The sequence below is a fragment of the Heliangelus exortis genome, chromosome 2, assembly GCF_036169615.1.
Source record: "Heliangelus exortis chromosome 2, bHelExo1.hap1, whole genome shotgun sequence".
In the NCBI taxonomy this organism is placed as follows: domain Eukaryota; kingdom Metazoa; phylum Chordata; class Aves; order Apodiformes; family Trochilidae; genus Heliangelus; species Heliangelus exortis.
In genome coordinates, this window is record NC_092423.1 from 139,039,508 (window position 1) to 139,059,622 (window position 20,115).

Genomic DNA, 20,115 nt, shown 5'->3' on the forward strand with positions numbered 1-20,115 from the left:
TCCATGGGCTGACAACAACGAGTCCCAGGCCCCTGACGGGAATCACGACAGCAACGACAAAACTGAGGAGGGGGTCACACCGCAGGTTTGTACCGTTTTGCTGCTGCTAAAAGCGCGGGGTCGCGTCCGGGAGCGCTGAGCGGGTCTCGCAATTACCAAAGAAGGGCGTAGTAGCAAAAAGAGCTGCCCGCCATTGCCCCGTGTGAGGATCGAACTCACGACCTTCAGATTATGAGACTGACGCGCTACCTACTGCGCTAACGAGGCGGCTGAAAGGCACTTCCCCGCGCTGGATCTGGACCCTGTCCCTCGGCTCCGCCCCGCCAGGGCCCCTGAGCGCTCTGCGGCCGCCTCAGCTTCTGGTACTGAGGACGAGGGGCGGGAGAGAGAGACGGCCCGGTCCGGTCCCGCCTGACGCGTCCCTTCCTCCAACCGCCCTCGCGGGCCCTCTGCCGGACGGCTCCGCGGTGACCGCGTTGGGCCTCGGAGTGACGGTGGGGGACCCCCCCATAGTGACTGAGCGGGCCCCTATGGAGACGCTGTGGGGCTTTATGGTGATGGTGTGGGTCCTGATGGTGCCATGTGGGACATGGGTGTGACCATCTGAGATTCCAGGGTGACAACTGTGGTTCCCTGGGGTGACAGTGCGAGGCCTCATGGTGACAACCTTGGGAGTCCTCTGTGTGAGGCCCTGCTGTGACCATGTGGGGACCAGGACTGTCTGTGACATTGGGTGACCATGTGGGACCCGGGTACTGGCCCTGGTCACTTAGGGGTGGGTCACAGCTCTGCTGGACACCGGAAAGCCCTGATTGGTGCTGACAGGGTGCAATCTTGCATGTCAGGTTAATGAGGTGGCATAATTTTCAGCATAATTACACAGAACAGGTCGGTAGATAATTAATGACTTTTGACCGCGTCTGACAGCTACAGGAGGATGCTGGGGGCGGGGGGAGGGACAGGATAGTTTTCAAAATCACACTGGGAATTTCACAGGCTCTGCCTGCCACCACATCTCCTCAGCCCCCCTTGGGTGTCTCCTGCCTTCTGTGGCTCCAGGATTAAAATCTGAACCATTTCATGCCATTTTCTCCTTTCATATGTATATATCTGTGCCATCCTCACATATGCTTTTTTTTCCCCCATAAACCTGCTGACATAGACACAGACCCACCCAGCACCTGGGCATCTACCCTGGAAAAACTGGGCCTGTGTCACCCTGAGTGTCTCTGAAGACACCTGTGCGCCTGCTCGTGTTGGTCGGAATGTCAGGACTCTTTTCTTGCTGAGATGTGCCCTCGACAGCAAGATCCCAGGCTGGTGTGTCCCCTCCATCCTCTGCTGCCCTCCAGAGCCGCGGCACTTCTGTTTACAGATGCAGAGCTACACGGGTTGAGAACAAACTTAAGCTGCACGAGAAAACTGTGTCACGCGTGCCTCTGTGTACAAGCATGCACACAAGTATTTATGGCATACCTCAGGCAGGGTGCCTTCCCACCCTGCCTCTCCTCCACCCCCACAGAGTCATACCAGTCAGCCCTGCACCCTGGGGGCACTGCACCTCTCACCCCGATGGGAACCTGCACCTCTGTGCTGCTAATGACACAGCAGCACAGCTGCCACAGGGACAACGTGACTCCAGAAGCTGCTGCCTGGAACAAATTAAAAAAAAAAATATATAAAAAAAATTTTAAAAAGGAAACCAACCAGCCCTAGATGTGCACAATCAAGTGATGACTGTATTTCTGATGCTTTGAGGCCAGCTCACAACCCTTCCTTCCTCCCCATAATATGCAGGATGTTTGGGAAGGGGTATTTTTCTTTTAATAGGATGGCGTAGTCACAAAGCTTTAAAGAAATACACATGTGAATCGTCTAAGGTAATAGCAACGTGCTATGAACGGGGCACAGTGACGAAGTTGAAGTCTATTTTTAAGCCTGCCTGGCAGCATGTAGATGCAGGCAAGAGTCCGTGCCCCTTTCTGCTGTTCTGAAGCTATGGACATGGCTAATGTCCCCATCCGAGCTCAACGTCAGAGTTGGTTTTACTCCCTGACGAATATTATGGGAAGACACAGAAGCCTCGAGCAGTTTTGAAGGTTGTGTAACAAAGCTTGGGAGCCTACCTGCTTTTGCTTGAGTGCTTTCCTCCCTCACATTTCACAGGATGGGACAAGAAGGGAAATACAACTGAATCGGACAGCTCTGGACTCAAATCCTTCCTATGCCCCGGGGGTGAGGTGGGTACCTCTCAGATAAGCAATCTAATCAACTTTGCACTTGTGTCTCATCTAGAAACAGATGGTTGCCGGAAGTACACCACCACCTGAGAAACAAGCTTCTGGGTTTTTTTTTTTTAAGATAATTGTACTAACAAAATCAGGGAGTGTGAATTTGCCTGAGGTAATAAGATCTCTTTATTTTTATTCATAGTTAATTCTCTCAGCCAAGGCAATTTCATGCCAGAATGCAGTCTCCAGACAAGAAGGATGATTGCACCGCCTGTGCCGCGCATATGCACGGTGCCTGCCCGGCAGATCGACTGCTGAGACAGAGAGCCATGAACCACTCCAGACACATGGGCAAGATAAGGAAAAGGCTGGAGGATATCAAGAACCAGTCCATGAAGTTGACAAAGGCAGATTTCAGCCACAACGAGAGCATAAGGTTGGCCACCGACGCCTTCCTGGATGGTGGGAAAGACTCTTACCTTGAAACTTTAAGCAAAGAGGGTGAGGTAGATTTCCTCTCCTCAGTGGAAGCTCAGTACATCAAGGATAACGCCAAGGAGTCCTATTATGCACAGGAATCCCTGGCCACTGATGGGGAAGCTGCACCAAAGCAGAACGATGCTGGATCACTCCCTTCAGGGACATACTTCCCCACCATTTCTGACAGCAGTGAGCCAGCTCTGCTGCACACATGGATTACAGCAGAAAAGCCCTATTTAAAGGAAAAATCCACTGCCACTGTGTATTTCCAAACAGAGAAGAACAGCAATATCAGAGACATTATACGCCGGTACATCAACAAGAGCACCCAGGTAAGGGGAGAGAATTGCTGCACTTCTCACTCGGTTGTCTTCCTGCTCTTAACAAGGTCAGGTAAACACTGTGTTCAACCCAAGCCACTCTTGTGTTTTGCAATGTAGCTCTGCTCTAGAAAGTGGCTGTCAAGAGCCTGTTGAACATAGGCAGTACTTTTTTTTTCTTTTTCTTTTTTTTTTTCTTTTTTTTTTTTCTGTACTCCCAGAACTTGCTATGCTGATGACTTAAAAAAAAAAAAACAACAATGCATTCTCTCTTCTTTTAAACTCCCATTAACTTGAGAGAGCAAATGTGCCATAGAAATGGAAACTGAGCTCTAACCCTTCTCGCACATCACCAGCAGGATGGTTTGCTCTGTTGAGACCACTGCACTGGTAATGAGAAGCTAGAGCAAGCTGAGCCATCAGCAATAGTTTGAGGGCAATCATGGAAGATGTAGGTAGAAGGGAGCTCAAAAAAGGGCGTGTGTGTCTGGTGTGCCAGCAGCTGTCCCCAGAGGAATATTCTCTGGGGAAAAAAGAAAAAGGACCTTTCATCCCTAATACATTGTCAGTGTCACTGAAAATGCCACATGGGCTCCATGCGGAGATTCTGCAGAGTAACTTGGAAACTGGGGAAGGTGCAGATGATGTCCCTGCCCACAGACAAGTGACAGGGGCCCCACAGAGAGGTGCCAGCCACAAGCCAGGCTGCCCACAGTCTGGGAAAACAGAAGCTGAGCAGCTAGAGGGTGACAAAAAGTCTCTGACGTGTGTTCTCCTGTTTTCCTGGGAAAAAATATTCCACAATTTAGGGCTGTGGATGCTTACCATCATCTGGGAGTTTTCCCCTTGCATAAACTCAGGACACCACTAGCAGTTTCACAGGGGAATAGTCAGGAACAAAACCAGGCTGTGGAGCCTGCTGATGAGCACAGACTGTGGAGCCCTCTGGAGTTCCAGACTTTTGCTTTGTTACTCTCCTACAAGGGCAAGTGCTGGGGCTGATAACACTGAGTGTAACTGCAGGGGAAAAGGATCCCTGTTGGCACCTGCCCTGTCAAAGGCTACAAGCACTCAGCACATCAGGGGAAATCATGGATCAGTCATTTCAGGCTGGTGTCATCAGAAAGATACAGTAACAGCATAATGGTGTCTGGAATAACAAAATAAGCATCAGGTAAAGTATCAAACCAGTCTCGTTTCTGTCCCAAGAGGAGAAAACTTACAGGGAAAAAAGTGGGAAATGTAATATAAATCCATGCTTCACATGACCTTCTTAACCATCTAATTTACATTATAAGAGGCTGCTGGAGCAACACTCACTCACAGTATAAATTTGACAACTGCTTTTTTAGTACAGGTTTTCAATGGCAGCATTTATTACTTAGGGTCTAATAAGAGTCTATCCTGGATATATCAAGTAGCCTAGTATTTGATACATTCATGAACAACTTGAACAGCAAAGACTGTGTTTGTGTGTGACTTCAAACTGCAAAGGCTTGGCAAGTAGTACTATTTTCTTAACGCATTTATGGAAGACACAATCATAAAATGAAACTGGGGGAAAAGAAGCAAAAAGTGCTGCAAGTCAGAGAGAAAAGTAAGGTGCAGAAATAGAAGCTGGGAACATCTGGTGAAAAAGCAGTGCTAGAGAGTGTGTTCTGGAGCTACAATGAGGCTGGACACAGTATTGTGCAGTCTGAAAGGACAAGATGAATTAATAGTTAGCCTGGATACAGGATATTGGACATAATTGTGCCACTTACCTTGCCACTGGCAAGGCCCTTTCTGAAACACTGTGCTTTGGCAGCAGAAGGAAAATGTGGGATCCTTACTGCTCCACAAATAACTTGGCTTGCCTGAACAGGGTGCTGGCAGCACAGGGTGTGCTTGGTCTTGCAGGATTTTCTCATGCGGGCAAAGGGAATAAGCCTGCTGGCAGGTGTGGGCAAAGGCTTTGGAGTAAAATTCAGTGCTAGTTGGAAGCAATTAGTAAGACAGATCTGCAGAGATACTGTGGAGGTTGTTCTGATTGAAGATTATATGGTGTGAGTGCAATTATCAAGGATTTAGTCTGTAGTCAATAGAAAAGTAGGCACCTAGTGAAGAAGAAAAGTATTATCTGGGCTGAATTACCCTGAGGAAATGACCCTTCCCATAGACAGTAGCAAACATCAGTGAAGACCAGCACCTTCATGAGGCTGTGCCCAATGCTGGGTGTAGGGGATAGAGTATGGAAGTGAGTTTATATCCCATTCAGCATTCCCTCAATCCATTCTGTCTGGAGGCTGTGCATTCAAGTAGCTGTTGGGGCTTTTATGCCCAGTCATGAGACTTTTACACTCTGTCCTGCCAGTTGTGAACTGGGAAACATGGATGTATGGTTAAAATGAAACAATTTATGAATCATTATAAAACAAACAAACAAACAAAAAATGGAGCTGTCACAGTCTGTCACCTCACCACCAATGACAGAGTAAGGATTTCAAGCCAGAACCATTCCAGGTGTAAGTCATAACAGAAAAAGCATGATACAGTGATTCTTGCTAAATCCATGTGACTAATGAAAGCCAGCCAGCCACTTGGCAAGGTCTGTGGCCTCTTATTTTAGCTCTTTTATTCTCTGGTTAGTGCTTCAATACATTTCCTAGTGCTGAAATCTTACCTAGAAATCCACAAATCATCTTGTGCTTTATGATTAAAAGAGCTTAACTGAAGTACATGCTATATTGGCTTTAAACAATGGCAATAAAACAATGATGCAGCATGTCATGTCAGTTTACTAATCCAGGCACTCAGGGAGAAAACCAGAAGAAATAACCACATATATCTCCAGAGATTTTTGTTGGTTGGAATTTAAAAATAAAATAAAATAAAAGCTACACTTCAGTGGCCTCACAGGCAACATTAAGTTCTACAAATTGACTCTGTTAATGACTCTCCTTGTCCCCCTCTAGGTGCTGGCTATTGTGATGGATGTGTTCACAGATACAGAGATTCTCTGTGACCTCCTGGAGGCAGCCAACAAGCGCATGGTGTTTGTTTACCTGTTGCTGGATCATGGCAATTTAAATCTCTTTTCAGAGATGTGTGACAAGTTGCAAATTGCTGAGGATCTCTTCAAGGTACTGTGGCTCTGTGAAGCTCTCAGGCACAGATTCACCTGCCTAACTTCAGACACTCTGGACTAGAAGCATGGTTATGCTGGGGTCAGTGCACCTTGTAATTAAAAGGGAGCAAGGGATTTCCAGCACTAGTGTTAGAACACTTGATTCCCCTCTGAAGACACTGACATTTTGCCATGGGTGTTGCAGGAAGGTAGGATATTTTCTTAGATTAAATTAATCTGGGCCATGAAGTCTTAAAATAGAGCTTAAGTCTCTGAGTAGAGCTGTCTAACACAAGCATCAGAACTGCTTCTTTTTAATAACTCTTCAGCAACCATGGTCTGGCAGCCACAGGCTGCAGACACACAACAGTTTTGCATGGCAATACCTTGGTTGCACTAAGCAGTTTCTGATAAAACATGTTGTTAAAGCTCTGTTTTAAAGATAATGCCTCAAATTTAGCTGGCTGTTAGCTTAGTCCACCTTCATCTCTGGCAGAGGGAACCTCCTATCCACCACTTCTGTTGCTGATTCAGATGCTGTGGGTCACCTCTGGCATCTCCATGGGGATGGCTGACAGCACCAAGGCAGTGCTGCACCTTCTGGAGTGCAGCTGGAGGAAGGGCAGGAGACCTGAGGACATCTTACGTGCACCAGTCACCAGAGTTTCAAGAGCTGAATTCCATTCTAAACATATAAAGAGACTGAAATTAATAAAACATGTTCATGGCAGTGTTCACAGGCCTGTAAGCTCCTGCTCCTTAGGAAGAACAATCCTGTGCTATTCTTTGTAAACATGCTGCTACAACACACAGGCTTCAACAGCATGTGAGCCAAATCCTTGGTGCCACTCATTTATTAAGGCCCTGATTATGCAAAAGGCACACACAGGGCTGGGTGCCCAGCCTGACTGACCTGTGCTTGCTCAGGGACAAGGACATCATGAAGGATCTCATGCTCCACATTGACCTGCTTCTCTGCTCACACATGGACCTGTATCTGCTCCTGCAGGACATTTGCCTGTGCTGCACTGGAAGAGCAGCAGGTGCTTCCTAGCAGGCCCAGGTGAATTGGCAGAGCAGAGGTTTTGCCCTGCTGTTGTCGTAGCCAGTGTAAAACAAAGCTTACAGCTAGAGCAAATTGTTGCTGGGAGTTAGCAGAGGTACCAGACTGCTCTCAGCATGGACACATCTCATATCCATTTCAGGGAATTTCTATGCAGGTTTTTATCTCCACTGAAGCAAGTAACCCTGTGACAGATGAGAGAGCATGGCTGGGTTTCCTCTAACCCCAAACCTTCAAACAGAAAACTAGAGAGTCCATGAAGAAATTGTAACAGACACTGGGGAAGGGAAGGAAGAGAAGAGCTAAAGGCAGTGAGGATAAAAGGCCCTTTTCTTCTGATTTTAATATTTAAAAGAATTAATTAACACTGTTCTTTTTTTTTTTTCTTTGCAGAATATTTCAGTTCGCAGTGTTACTGGAGAGGTTTACTGTGCCAAATCAGGCAGGAAATTTTCAGGACAAATAAAAGAAAAATTTCTTATTTCTGACTGGAAATACGTGCTCTCTGGATCTTACAGGTGAGATAAGCCATCACAGTTCATGTCTAGGTGCTGGTTTATGATTTTTAATAGTATTTCCAAAAAAAGTGCCATGGAAATTTTTGTACTGGTAAGAAATATTTTTGAAAAAACAGAAAAAAGGAACCTCAGGAACCTCCTGTTGTCAAATATGTGCCATTTTTTAGTAATCCATTTGTACTCCAACTTGCTTCAGAGCTGATGTTAGTTCTTTAGGGAGCGTAGCATTTAATTTAAATGTTCAGAAACTATCATAAACAATATTGTGGTGCATCCCTGGAGCAGAACTAGAAACATGTATGGGTTAGTATTAGGCTTTCCTCATTGTTTGGGTCCTGAGATGCTGTGATCATAAGACACAATACATTTCCATCTCCCTCAGGATCCCTTAATGTAGCATACATCACTCAGCTTATCTGAGAATTTGTTCTTCATATGACAAGTTTAGGGATTAAAGGGCAAACAGAAATACTTCAGAGACTTACTGGGGTTTTTTTCTTGTGTTTCATTAACAGATAGGCAGTATGTGTCTACACAACGCTTATACCTCCCCTTTATCCTTTTTTTTTTTTTTTTTTTGTGAGCAGATTATGTAACTCTCCCCTTTTTTTTCTGATATAATTATTTCAAGGTAGAGGATCTAGCATCTCAACAACTGGGTTTTTAATTAAGATCCAAGACCCTTAGGTGAGGGAATTTCAGGAGAGGCTGAGCTTCCATCAAGTAAATTTCCTGTGCCTCATGGCTACATAGATAAGCTCCACAAACTACCAAAATGTATCTTAGAAATACAGATACAAAAAGAAGAGGAAAAAAAATTACAGAGGCTATTATTTAGTTAAAAGGCTGAAATTGTTTTTCTTAATCCTGATTTATGGTTTGGAGGCTTAAATGCCTCTAGCCTGATAAAACTGTGCCAGCAGGAACATAGCAATAGCTATAGTAATGAAGGCAAAGGTGAATACATGGGGTTAGCTCAGGCTGCAGGAGGCCTTCAAACTAAAGTGAGTGAACACTCAGAGTATTTGGGGTTTTTTTAATGGCCACTCCGTGGTTTCCTTGTTTTTTCATGTTTGTTTTAATCCCTGTGTAGAAATGAAAGAGAAGATTCATAGAGAGCAGAAGTGAAGGATGCATGGGAGAAGAGGGACAGAACAAAACCTACATTCTTTAGGCAAAAAGTTTCATTTTGGCTTCTCTTTTTGATTTGAAAGAAAAAGAAAACCTTTTGAAGTCCTGTGCAGAGTCACTTGTGTTATTCCCTACTTCTGCTGCAATATTTTCCAACCTCAAGAGCCTTGTCAAAATAGATAATCCCCTATCCAGCAAGCAAGTAGAGAGAATGGTGAGGAACAAATCCATACACTATTTAATTTCAGTATGCTCAGCACCAGTTTGCAGATTCACATGGGTTAGAGCTGCCTTTTCTGTGGGTTTGCTAGCTCTCACTTTAGACATCTGAAAGTTTTCTGTTACCCCTAAACCTTAGCCACCAACCTCTGCAAATATAAACAGGAATGGTGTTGAGTAAAACGGGGCCAAACTCTTTTGCAGTGCATTTCTTGGAAATCAGATGGGAATAGATCCTAAAAATAACACAAAAAAATAATCTGAAAACTAATAAAACAGCAAATTTCACCTAAGAGCTGTACTCAGCATGATTTTCTAATAGGGTTTGGAACAGGCTTAGGAAATAAAAGAGTCCTTAAAGACATAGTGCTGTAACAGGGATCCTGGATCACTGCCTCTAGCCAAAGGGTTTGGGGACAAAACATATTTGCTGAATTAACAACAAAGAGAATTGAAGCTGGCAACAAGTTAGGAAACAGAAGGAACAGCCACTGAGTCTGTGGCATCTCCAGCTCTGGAGTGGGTTTTAAATCCATGTTAAAAAGCCATTGCTTGGTAAGTGTGGTCCTGCCACACAGGGCAAGCTGGAGCTGAGAAGCTTCTGAAGGTTGCTCCAGCCATGAGTCCACATAAGTGCAGGCACGAGTAAATGTTTTAGGTTACATTTTTCCTGTGTTTTATGCCAGTGTCCAAAGAGCAGCAGTCAGAAGCAGTATTTTGGTTTGCTGTCTCTTGTGCTGCTCCACCCTGTGATAACTGGTATTACTTTTTTCTTTTTTTTTTTTTTTTTTAATTAATTTGAAGTTAGGCAGTGCCTGAACTTAGTGCTCCTAAAGAAGATAAATGAAGATGGCAGAGAGCACAGACTTTATTCCTCAAAGGCAGCTCAAAGTGCCTCCCTGGCTGCCACTCTCGAAGTCTCCTCATAGCCAGTGTTTAACATCTAACACCAGGGTCCAGGCAGGGCAGGTTTCTCACACAGGGTTTATCCCACCAGCAGGAACTCTAATGCAAAGTGTTAATTCAAACCTGAGCTCAGCTAAAAACCCCAGTCCTTCCATTTCAGATGAAATGTGTGCAATGTTGCACAATGCTGTGTAGCACTGTTCATGCAAGGGATGAGAGCATCCTGGATGAACTGCAGCTGCAGTAGTGCAGAGCCTGAATGCAGAAAAAGAAGAAGTCCAGGACAAATGAAAATCAGACAAGAGAGATGAGGTTTGATTCAGACAATCATGAATTAAAGGATGCAGAATAGGACTTAAGTTTGGGGACTAAGCACTGGAAAGATGGCTGAAAGGTATCTACTTATGACTGAATTTGTGATACAGCCTTGGCCCCAGGCCAAAGTACCAGTACTTCTTAGTCCTTTTTGGTTTTACTGTTGTGCCTCACACAAAGAAGACGAGGAGAAAAATAATCCTTCTGGGCAGACAGTGACAGTAACAGATTTCTCTGACCCTTTCCCAAAAGAGCACTTGGAATTGTAAGCTAAGGAGAAAAATGGAACCTAAAATCTAAACAAAAGATTGCCTCTTAGAATGAAGCCAATGAAAACCTGTCTTTATGTCAAGTTCTGCTTTGTTCTTCAGCAAAGTGCAAAGAACGTAAATTGCTGTGACTCACTACATGAAGTCCACAAACATTTGTCTAAAATCATGCAGATCTCACCTGGTTACTTTATAGCTAACCTATTTGCCTTCAGTCCATGAGAATCTCTGAGCTATTAATTTGATCCATATTTTTCTGATTGCAAGGGTTACAGATAAGACCAATGAGCAACAAATGAGTATCATCTGTCTGTCATGTAGTCCAGGCATTTACATGTGGGAGTAAATTATCAAAATTGGATGCAACAGCTTTTCCCCCTGAATGTGTTGAGTTTTGAAAAGCCATTTATAAGTATGATTTTTATTTCTCTTTAAATTTTCTTTTATTAATTAGATAGATCTCTAGCACTTAAACTATAAACCTACTACTCCACACCTCAGACCTTTCATAAGCTTGTAACCTTCAGCATGGCTATCCCAGACTAATTGCATGTCTTCTTTTATTTGTTCCTGGCTTATTCTCTCCTTAACAGTTAGACAAAGGACACTCAAAGGTTTAGAGAGTGTTTGTCAGTGAATAAAGGCAAGGCTGAGCTGGCACAGCAGATGCTACCCACACAGCAGGCAGGCAGCTTGCTGTGCTCTCAACCTCCACTCCCGAGGTTTTGTTCATAATGATTCAAACAAAGTGGATGAGAAGGATCTGCACTCTAGGAACTGAGGTTATATTTTTATGCCCAGTCATGAAGGGTACAGTAGATGCTGTAGGGTTGCCTGGTGGCATTGAACTGCTGATTTCTTCACTCCTCGCCTCCTGAAGCAAGTGTAAAAGCTTCCTATGCCCCAAACCCAACCTTCCTTAGGTTTGCTTCCAACAGGCTGATGTAAATCATCCCTCCTTACTCCCTTAGTTGAGCTCAGGCTGTCAGCCTCACTGAGTTTCACAGGAGTTTTGTCAAAACACGACCAGAACAGACTTAAAGTGCACACACCTACAGCCAAATCTTGCTCTTGGCAACCCTTGTGCAAATCTTGTGTAGCTAATAAAATCATGCAGGAATAACTGGGCAGACTTTTGCCAACACAGAATAACCTCGGGTTCAAATCCAACACTGCTCTGTATCCTCTGCTGCACAGCTCGAGCCCCGGTCAGCTCAGGGAGCAATTACATCTCACCCTCTCAGCTGTGCTCCTTTTACTGATGCTTCTGCTCCTCAGACAGGGCAGCCTGCACAGCACAACCAAACTGACTTGTGGTTTTGTGGAAGAGCACAAATTGATGTTTGCCAAGTGGGTTAGGGAAGCACATGAAAGAAAATGAAGTTAAAAGCTGTGGGGTACCCTAACGTGTGTCTCTGGACTACCAGGGTAAAAACTATTGCCATGTTTCTTCCTTACCTTACAGCAAAGTGTTTTTTTAGTTTTGGAAAGGCTGAAGGAAATTTTTAAAATTTGGTTTTCTCTGTAGTGAAGGAAATAAGCATGTGCCAGATGTGGCAGCTTGTTTTGCAGGAGTGGGCTGTGACAAGGAGGTTGGGTTTTTATCTGTTTCTCTTGACCAAGTCAGAAAAATTACATCAAAATGAAAACAAAGGATGGTTATTTTTCACAAGTGTTTCTAATATCAGTTTTGAGTGGCTGAGAGCTACCAAGTGGCACAGCATTTTGCAGAGAATACAATTTATGTGTATGCAGACAAGACATAGTAAGACCTTAAGTTAAACATTGGGTATGGAAGAGAAGTACCCAGAAGAGGGGTCTACACTCCTTCCCATGGAACAGGCAGTCACGTTAGAAATCCTTGGGTATTGTATCTGACCTGTAGCCCTGCCATGGATCGGGACCACCACTCCCTTTAGGAGGTTGTATAACTTTACAAGGTTTCTTGAAGGTTTTAGAGGCAGCTGCAATAACAAATCTCGATCCAAGTCAAAGAGCACTGATGTGAACTGACCTGAAATTCAACTGTGACACCATCTTCATCCCGTGTTTGGACAAGAAGCTTCAGCAGGAAAATGCGTTTGCCTTCCGTACCGCCCCCGCGGGGATCTCCGGTTCCCAGTGGCTGATGCTCACCCTAACCTTTACCTTGTCTCTCCTTCCAGCTTCACGTGGTTATGTGGCCAGGTTCACCGCAACCTCCTCTCCAAGTTCACTGGTCAAGTGGTAGAGCTGTTTGATGAAGAGTTCCGACACCTCTACGCCCTCTCCAAGCCAGTGAGAGGACCCAAGTCCCCCCCCCGCGCTGTCCCCTTCCTCTTCAGCAGGAGCTGGGCCTCCCCTCCCAGCCTCCCCGACAGCAACGAGGGCAGCGCTAACACTCTTTCCGATGCCTTCAGCAGCCTCTCAGCTGGCAGCCCCCACCCAACCAAGAGACCCCCGAGAACTCTGATGTGCAGCAGCAGCAGCAACTTCGGCCCCCAGTCACCTCTCCACAGAGTTAACTCCTTCCACAGCTACATCTCCTTCACACACCCCCCGCCACAGATGGCCGCCCCGGCCAACTACTACCCGCCGCACTACATGGCCGATAACTCCCCAGCTCTGTACAGCAACATGAACCTTTACAGACCCATCAGAGTTAGACAAGAGGAACCAAACAGGACAGGGTTGAGCTCACCATGGAGATGCCTCCACAAAGCTAACCTGTTTGCATAATAACCACCTTGTTTTGAATTGCAAGTAAACGTAGTGAGGACCTGTTTAGCAATCGTTTGTGTACTGATGAATATAGAAATCCTGTATAATACAAAATGAGGGTGATTTCGAGCCTCTTGTTTTGTTTTGCTCCTTATTTGTTTCCCTAATTGAAAAGCCAAGCCTGCTAACCTGTCAACCTTGGGTGCACCACGATCCCAGGAGGAGCACATCTGGACAGTACTGCTCACAGCACAACAACACTGGTGCTGCTCATCACCTGTGCTCAGCAGCAGACTTGTGTGGCAGCAGATTTAGGTGGGCAACTGTTTCATATGTCCTGGCACCTGCAAGGAGGATTAGTCCCAGCTTCTGACTGCCTTTTATGCTCTGACGTACGGAGACCTAAGGCTGCTGTTGATGTGCCAAATGGACACCATGCTGGCAGCAGCAGCCTAACTTTGTGCTGTTGTTGCACCTGAACCTGGATCTCGAGGAGCCCCTTAGGGCTGCTGGAGAAGCACAGTTTCCACCACTGCACTGCCTCCCCACTGACTGCTGGGGGTGTGAAGCAAGGACACCTGTCCATAGGGTTTCCTGCTAACCATGGCACGGACTGAGGCTGACAATGGAGGGCATGGAGGGGCAGAGCATGGAGGACATCTTGCAGCCACCACATGCTCATTTCCACTCATCAGCAACCCAGGTGCATCCCAGTCCACTTTGTTACAAACTTCCAGTCCCACCAGCTCGGAGCCATTTTGCTCAGTGCAGTGCAGCTGCCAGGATATCTCCATTTATCTCCATTTCAAAATGGCAAATCAAGCTGAGTAAAGCAGCAAAGTCCTACCAGTAACACACCAGGACTGAGTTCCAATTCAATTAATAGCACATAGACCCTGGAAAGCCTCTCAGTGGTAATTCGATTGAACATAAAGTTAGAGATAATGATGCTTTATTTCTGAGTTCTTCAAGGTTTCTAATTTCCAAAGAGAAACTGTGCCCATTGAATACAGAGGGAGTTACAGAGGTTCAGCAGCTTGGACTAAGTAGAAAAGCTTTCTGTCATATGAAAACTATGAAATTGTCTGTAAATGAAAGGCAAAAAACAGTAAGAAAACTCATGAAACAAAGGATTTCCAGCCAGATCCTTACTAGATGCCTAACATCTACTGATTTCTCACAACATCATTTTTTTAACCTGCTTTGTATCATATTTCATATGAATCCAACAGAAAACAGAAACACATTTGCACATTTGGCTCATTTTTCCTGACTTCTCACCTGCTCAAAAGGAATACACTTTAATTATTTAGGCTATGGATGATAACAGTTGTGTGCAGCAACAAAATCTCAGGTGGGAAAAGTTTTTCATCCTTGGAGGAGCAATCATTTTGAAAGTATTCTGGTTAAATTTACAGAACATTAGGTTCTGTAACAAAGGTATAGGAGAGACACATCCTGCCCTAGCTTTGGTGTAAACATTTTTATCTGTAGTATCAAATCCTGGAGTCCAGAATAACAATAAACTATTGCATATAACTGTAAATTCTGTACATAGCAACTTTTTTTTTTTTTTAATCCTTTGGGGAGAAGGGAAAGCTGATTTTCATTCTTGTGTCAGTTCTACTTAATCACATAAATATGACAACCATTCAAATAAAAGACTTTCATTAAAATCCATTTGAGAATTACATTGTTTCTTCATATTCTTGACTTGTGCACTTCACTCTCTCCTAAAAGCTAAATGAGTTCTATACAGTCAAGAGTCCAGGTGAAGATGAAGCATATTTTGTTTCTTCTGAAATCAATAGGAACAGAAATAAATACAAGCGTCCTCTCAGTCTAATTAAGATTTTTCTTCTGAATTTGTTTCAGTTCCCTGACCCCACTGTGGCCCAAACAGGGGCAGCACAGAGAGGGTAATGGGGAGAAGTTTGCAGACCACTGCCTCTGAATCCTTCATTTCCTCAGGCCATGACCCATGAAATCCATGGAGGAGACCTTTACATCTCTGGAGGGGAAGGGTAGTTTGCTTACACAGCTAATGAAAAGTAGGTAAAGGACAAGCTAATAGCCCAGAGGGAGCACTGAGAGCTAAGAAGAGCTGATTTCAGCCCTGGCTCAGGGATACAACTTGTCCAGCTCAGACGACAGCTTGACTTGAACACAAAACAAAAGGAATTTCAGTTTTGACAGAAAACTAACAGTAGGAGTGTACAACTTCAGCAATGTGCTATGCAAAAATAACCAACAAAGCTGAACAGGCCCCCACAAGCTTGATCATTCAGTGATGAGGGGAATGTGTGGTAAGAGGCAGCTGCAGGAACTCCCTGTCAGGAAGGTGAGGGCAGGATGTTGACATCCTTTGTCCCTCTGCTGCAAGGGAAGGGCTCGAATTAACACTGCTGCCATAGAGTGCTCCCTCAGCACCTTTGTGGATGACACGAAGCTGAGTGGTGCAGTTGATTCACTTGAGGGAAGGGGTGGCATCCAGAGGGACCTGAACAGGCTGGAAAGGGGGGGCAGATGTCAACACTGAAAAGTTCCACAAGGCCAAGTGCAAGGTCCTGCACCAAGGCCAGGGCAACCCCAGATATCATCAGAGTCTGGAGGATGAAGGGATTGAGAGCTGCCCTACAGAGGAGGACTCTGGGGTACTGGTGGGTAAGAAATCAGACATAGCAGGCAATATGCACTTCCAGTGGGTCTAGGACAAGTGGCTGCCACCAGCTGACCTCTGGATGCTTCTCCACCAGGACAAGTTTGGCCAGCAGCAGATCCTGCATGGCACGGGGCCACTCCTCCCTATCACACAGCACCCAGTCACCACTTCCCCCACCACTCACTACCACACCACTGCTCCTCCCCAGGCACAGGGAGAGCCACAGAGCCCTTGAACATCAGTGAGGGCTCTGCACAGCACCACGAGAGCCCTGAGCTCCTGGCAGTGATCAGTCCCTCACAGGCAGCAGAGGGGGAGCTGCCAGGGTGCCCATTCCTCAGAACACCTTTCATAAGTGGATGGAGGTGGGGGCAATGGGAGGGGAGGTGGGGACTGAGCACTGCCTGGCAGGGGGGTTTTATCAGCCTTTGGTTTTTTGGTTTTCTTTTTTTTTTTGGGGGGGGGGGGGGGGGATTGTGGGGGGTGTTGCTTTTTAAGCTGAGAGGCTTAGACATGGTGTCCCACCACCCCAGCATCCTACTCAGTCCCAGGCAGCTGGGAATGCCAGGAGCCAGGAGTCTGCACCCCTTGGAGCTCCTTCCCCACCTGCCCAACACACACAGCAGAACCAGCAGTGCTGACCCATGGGACTGGCTGGGAGGCAGCAGGGCAGCTGCCTGATCCCCAGCATCCCAAGCAAAACCTCCATGTAGTCCTCCCCCCACCATCTTGCATCCTGCCTGGGGTTTAGCTGGCTGTGCTTACCCTGGCTAAAATTTTTAGATTTTGTAGTTTGATCCCATTGGTTACACTTGATTCAGTTGCCTTTACCACTGATATTTTTTGGTGTCTCTGCTTTGATTTGAACTGCCCTTACCTCACTGTCAAATGAGATATGAAAAAATCACACTGAGATAAAGGCAACTCAAACATGAATTGTAATGATCCTGGGGTGATGGGAGCCATGCCAATTAAGTCCCTCAATTTGAAAAACACCACCACCCCAGGAAAAAAAAGACAAAAATAAAATGAGCTGAGACTGACAAAAGTAAAATGAGCATGGCCCCACCTCCAAGCCTGTCAGTGTCCCCCTGGATGGCCACCCTTCCCTCCAGCATCTCAAACACACCACACAGCTTGCTTGTCAGCAAACTTGCTGAGGGTGCACTCAAAGTCATTGTCCATGTTGCCAATAAAAAAGTCCCAAAACCGCTCCCAAGACCGTTCCCTTGGGGAACACCACTTCTCACTGACCTCCACTTGGACACTGAACCACTGACCCCAAGTCTTTGTGACCAGCCAGCCAACTCTTTATCTGAGTGGTCAATCTGTTAAGTCCATGGCTCTCCAAGGGGACACAGCCAGGACAGCTGGCCCTGCCTCACCAAACAGACATCCCATACCATGCAACCTCGTGCTCAGCAAGAAAAGCTGAGAGGAGGGGGCATTTGTCATTCAGGCAATTTGTCTCCCAGAGCAAACTCTGTCTTCACAGAGGCACCAATTCCCAGGCAGTGCCTGCACATCACCTGCTGATGGGAAGTGGAGAATGGATCTTTTTTTTTTTTCCTTTGCTTCTGCACGTGGCCTTCGCTTTTCTTTGTTACTTAATAAAGAAAACAAAGAAAGCTCAAGGCCAGGCTGCATGGGGCTTTGAGCAACCTGATGTAGTGCAAGATGTCCCTGCTCATGGCTGGGGGTTGGACTGGATCACTGAAGGTCCCCACCAACCCAAACCATTCTATGATTCTGTGATGGAGAAAACTGAGAGAATGTCACTAGTTCCAGCACTAACATCCTCCCTCACCCCAAAGCCTCACCCCAAAGGATTTAAATACTCAACAGCAAGAGACAAAATTGGATTGTGTTTGTACACAGCAACAGAAGCATCAGAACTAGGGTCAGAGGGTGCTTCCCAAAGCATCTGTAACACCAGCATGTTTAAAATAACAAAATCAAACCTCAGGAACCTTTAACCAATTCTCACCTGCAGTTTGCAATACTGAATTTTGCTGTTTACCTCAGCATGGAGCACTGGTGCATGTTCTAATACCAATAATAATAAGAGCCAAAACATGAGGAAATCTATTAGAGGCAGATGTACAATTATGCAGAACACAGAAGTAACAGTGAGGCATTCAGATGCAATATGGAAATGCAAAGCCCCTCATGAGATACGATCAGAAGGAGATAACTGGAGTCAGAAGTGGCACTCCAAAAAAGCAAGGAGCGGGCAAAAAAAGGAGGAATTGAAGTAGCTGAGATGAGAGATGGCCAGGCTCAAATGGGACAAAGAAATATTCCATGGCCCCAGTGCAATAGGCACTGGTTATTCGGAGCATGTTCAGAACATGTTCAGAACAACATTCATGTTGCTTTCTTTGCAGTAGCCAGCAACAACATTTTTGCTTTGTTAAGTTTGAGAAAACACTGCCTCTGCTTAAGAACTGCCACTTGCTCTCCTCTCCTGAAGCCAGAGAGGAGTTCACTGCTGTGTTGCCAGTCTAAGGGGACAACCTCAAGTCAAGCAATCTGCCTGCACACCAGAAAGTCTCCCTGCCACTTGCCTAGCCACTGGGTATTTTGGACATCTCAGTCACAAAATGACAACATTTGGCAAGCATTTGATTTCTTGCTAAAATAGTTCCAAAGCTACTTCTACCTTCTAAACTGTGGAGCCAAATCATTTGGCAAGTTCTCATGAAACTGCCATATAAACTTCTTCTGTTGTCTTACCACTCAACCTACCCGAGAGCCATGGAAAACAAATTATAGCTTTTGTATGTGCTACTCATGGCTGTAAGTTTAAGAATCTGGGAAGTCCCTGTTCCAGTTTTTTGCTGACATATTTGGCATCGAGCTTTCCATGTTTGTTATTTCTTTGGTGTGAGACTGTAATTCTACTGTTGATGCCAACATTGTAATTAATTTGCAGCATGTTATGGACAGTCTCTACTGAAAACTTAGATCACCAGTGAGCTTTAAAAGCACCCCCAGCCCTTCGGGCAGGCTTCACTGCTATCCCAACACAGCACACACAGACACAGAGTCCCACGTAGCAAAGCACACGCTGTGACTAAACCAGACATTCTGCATTATGATGAGTTCATGCGTGTCCAGGTGCATTTGCCAAGACATCATCTTTCATAACAAGCTGACCAGGATGGGGTTTAATCGCATTAAGTCACCAAACTATCAAATAGAATTAATTTGACACAGCTGAAGGCAATATTCCATTTTTCTAGGGAGGTTTTAGAGTCAGCTTAGCAGAGGGCTATAACACACCAATCGTTACTGGCAGGTTCCCTAACCTGTGTCTTAAAGCTTTAAATTCACCTTGAAGTAGCAGACACAAAGTGTTTTCACATATAGTGAATTTCCATTCAATTGTGAGTTATTTTCTTACTTCAGAAAGAAAACATAGTAAAACATGAAGAAAAGTGACACCAAATTATGTCTAGGAGATTTTAAGTGATATCCATTAAAGAAAGAGCACTTTTACAAAAAGCTACAAAGAATTCAAGTCTCACTGTTGAAGAGAAGATGGAGCAAGAGCACACCTTGTTTGCCTCAAATGCAAATTATTTCAAGAAAAAGAACCTACAGGACAATCTGCCTTTTTCTGTGGAAGTCTAAAGCACATGGGATTGATGCTTCAGAAAGTAAAGCAAAGTGGTGTCATCATCAACTGAAAGCCTAACATAAGGAGCCAGATGATACAGAAACAACACTGCCAGTTTTCACAGCAAAGATCTTCTTCCTTGCAAGGTTTTACAAAGGATGATCTGACTAAACACTCCTCAGTACATATAAACACCAGTACATATAAACAGCTTGTTCTCTGCCTGCAAAAACACTCAGCTGTCAAGAACAAAAATCTCCTTTAGGTTCTAAGTTAAATATTGACCATTTAGATTTTTTTTCTACAGACATAGAGGATTGTTGACAATTTCTTGGTATAAATATATCCGAGATTTCCAGCTACCCAGCTCTGAACAGGAAGTCACTATAATGTCAAATAATCAAGAAATTAAAAAATTAACTAAAAAGAAATAGATAATTTCATGTCTCTAAATGCAACAACACATAATTTGCTACCAAGGAACTTTCAGACTGGATATTATCAAGAAAGCCTTTCATCCCACCAGCATCACAGGCTCCAAATAATCATGGGCACCTCAAGGTTTATGATAAA

At 45.0% G+C, this 20,115-nt stretch overlaps 1 protein-coding gene and 1 non-coding gene across 2 annotated transcripts; one reads left to right on the forward strand and one right to left on the reverse strand.

The window, feature by feature from the left end:
- Positions 1-194: 194 nt before the first annotated feature.
- On the reverse strand, positions 195-267 carry TRNAM-CAU (transfer RNA methionine (anticodon CAU)). Its single transcript has one exon. It is a non-coding gene; the product is annotated as a tRNA-Met (tRNA).
- Positions 268-993: 726 nt separating this feature from the next.
- On the forward strand, positions 994-13,387 carry FAM83A (family with sequence similarity 83 member A). Its single transcript, XM_071738304.1, has 5 exons — positions 994-2,240; positions 2,434-3,043; positions 5,986-6,153; positions 7,594-7,718; positions 12,724-13,387. Exons 2-5 carry the CDS (start codon positions 2,468-2,470, stop codon positions 13,274-13,276), a joined length of 1,422 nt encoding a protein of 473 aa, XP_071594405.1. The 5' UTR covers positions 994-2,240; positions 2,434-2,467; the 3' UTR covers positions 13,277-13,387.
- Positions 13,388-20,115: the final 6,728 nt, after the last annotated feature.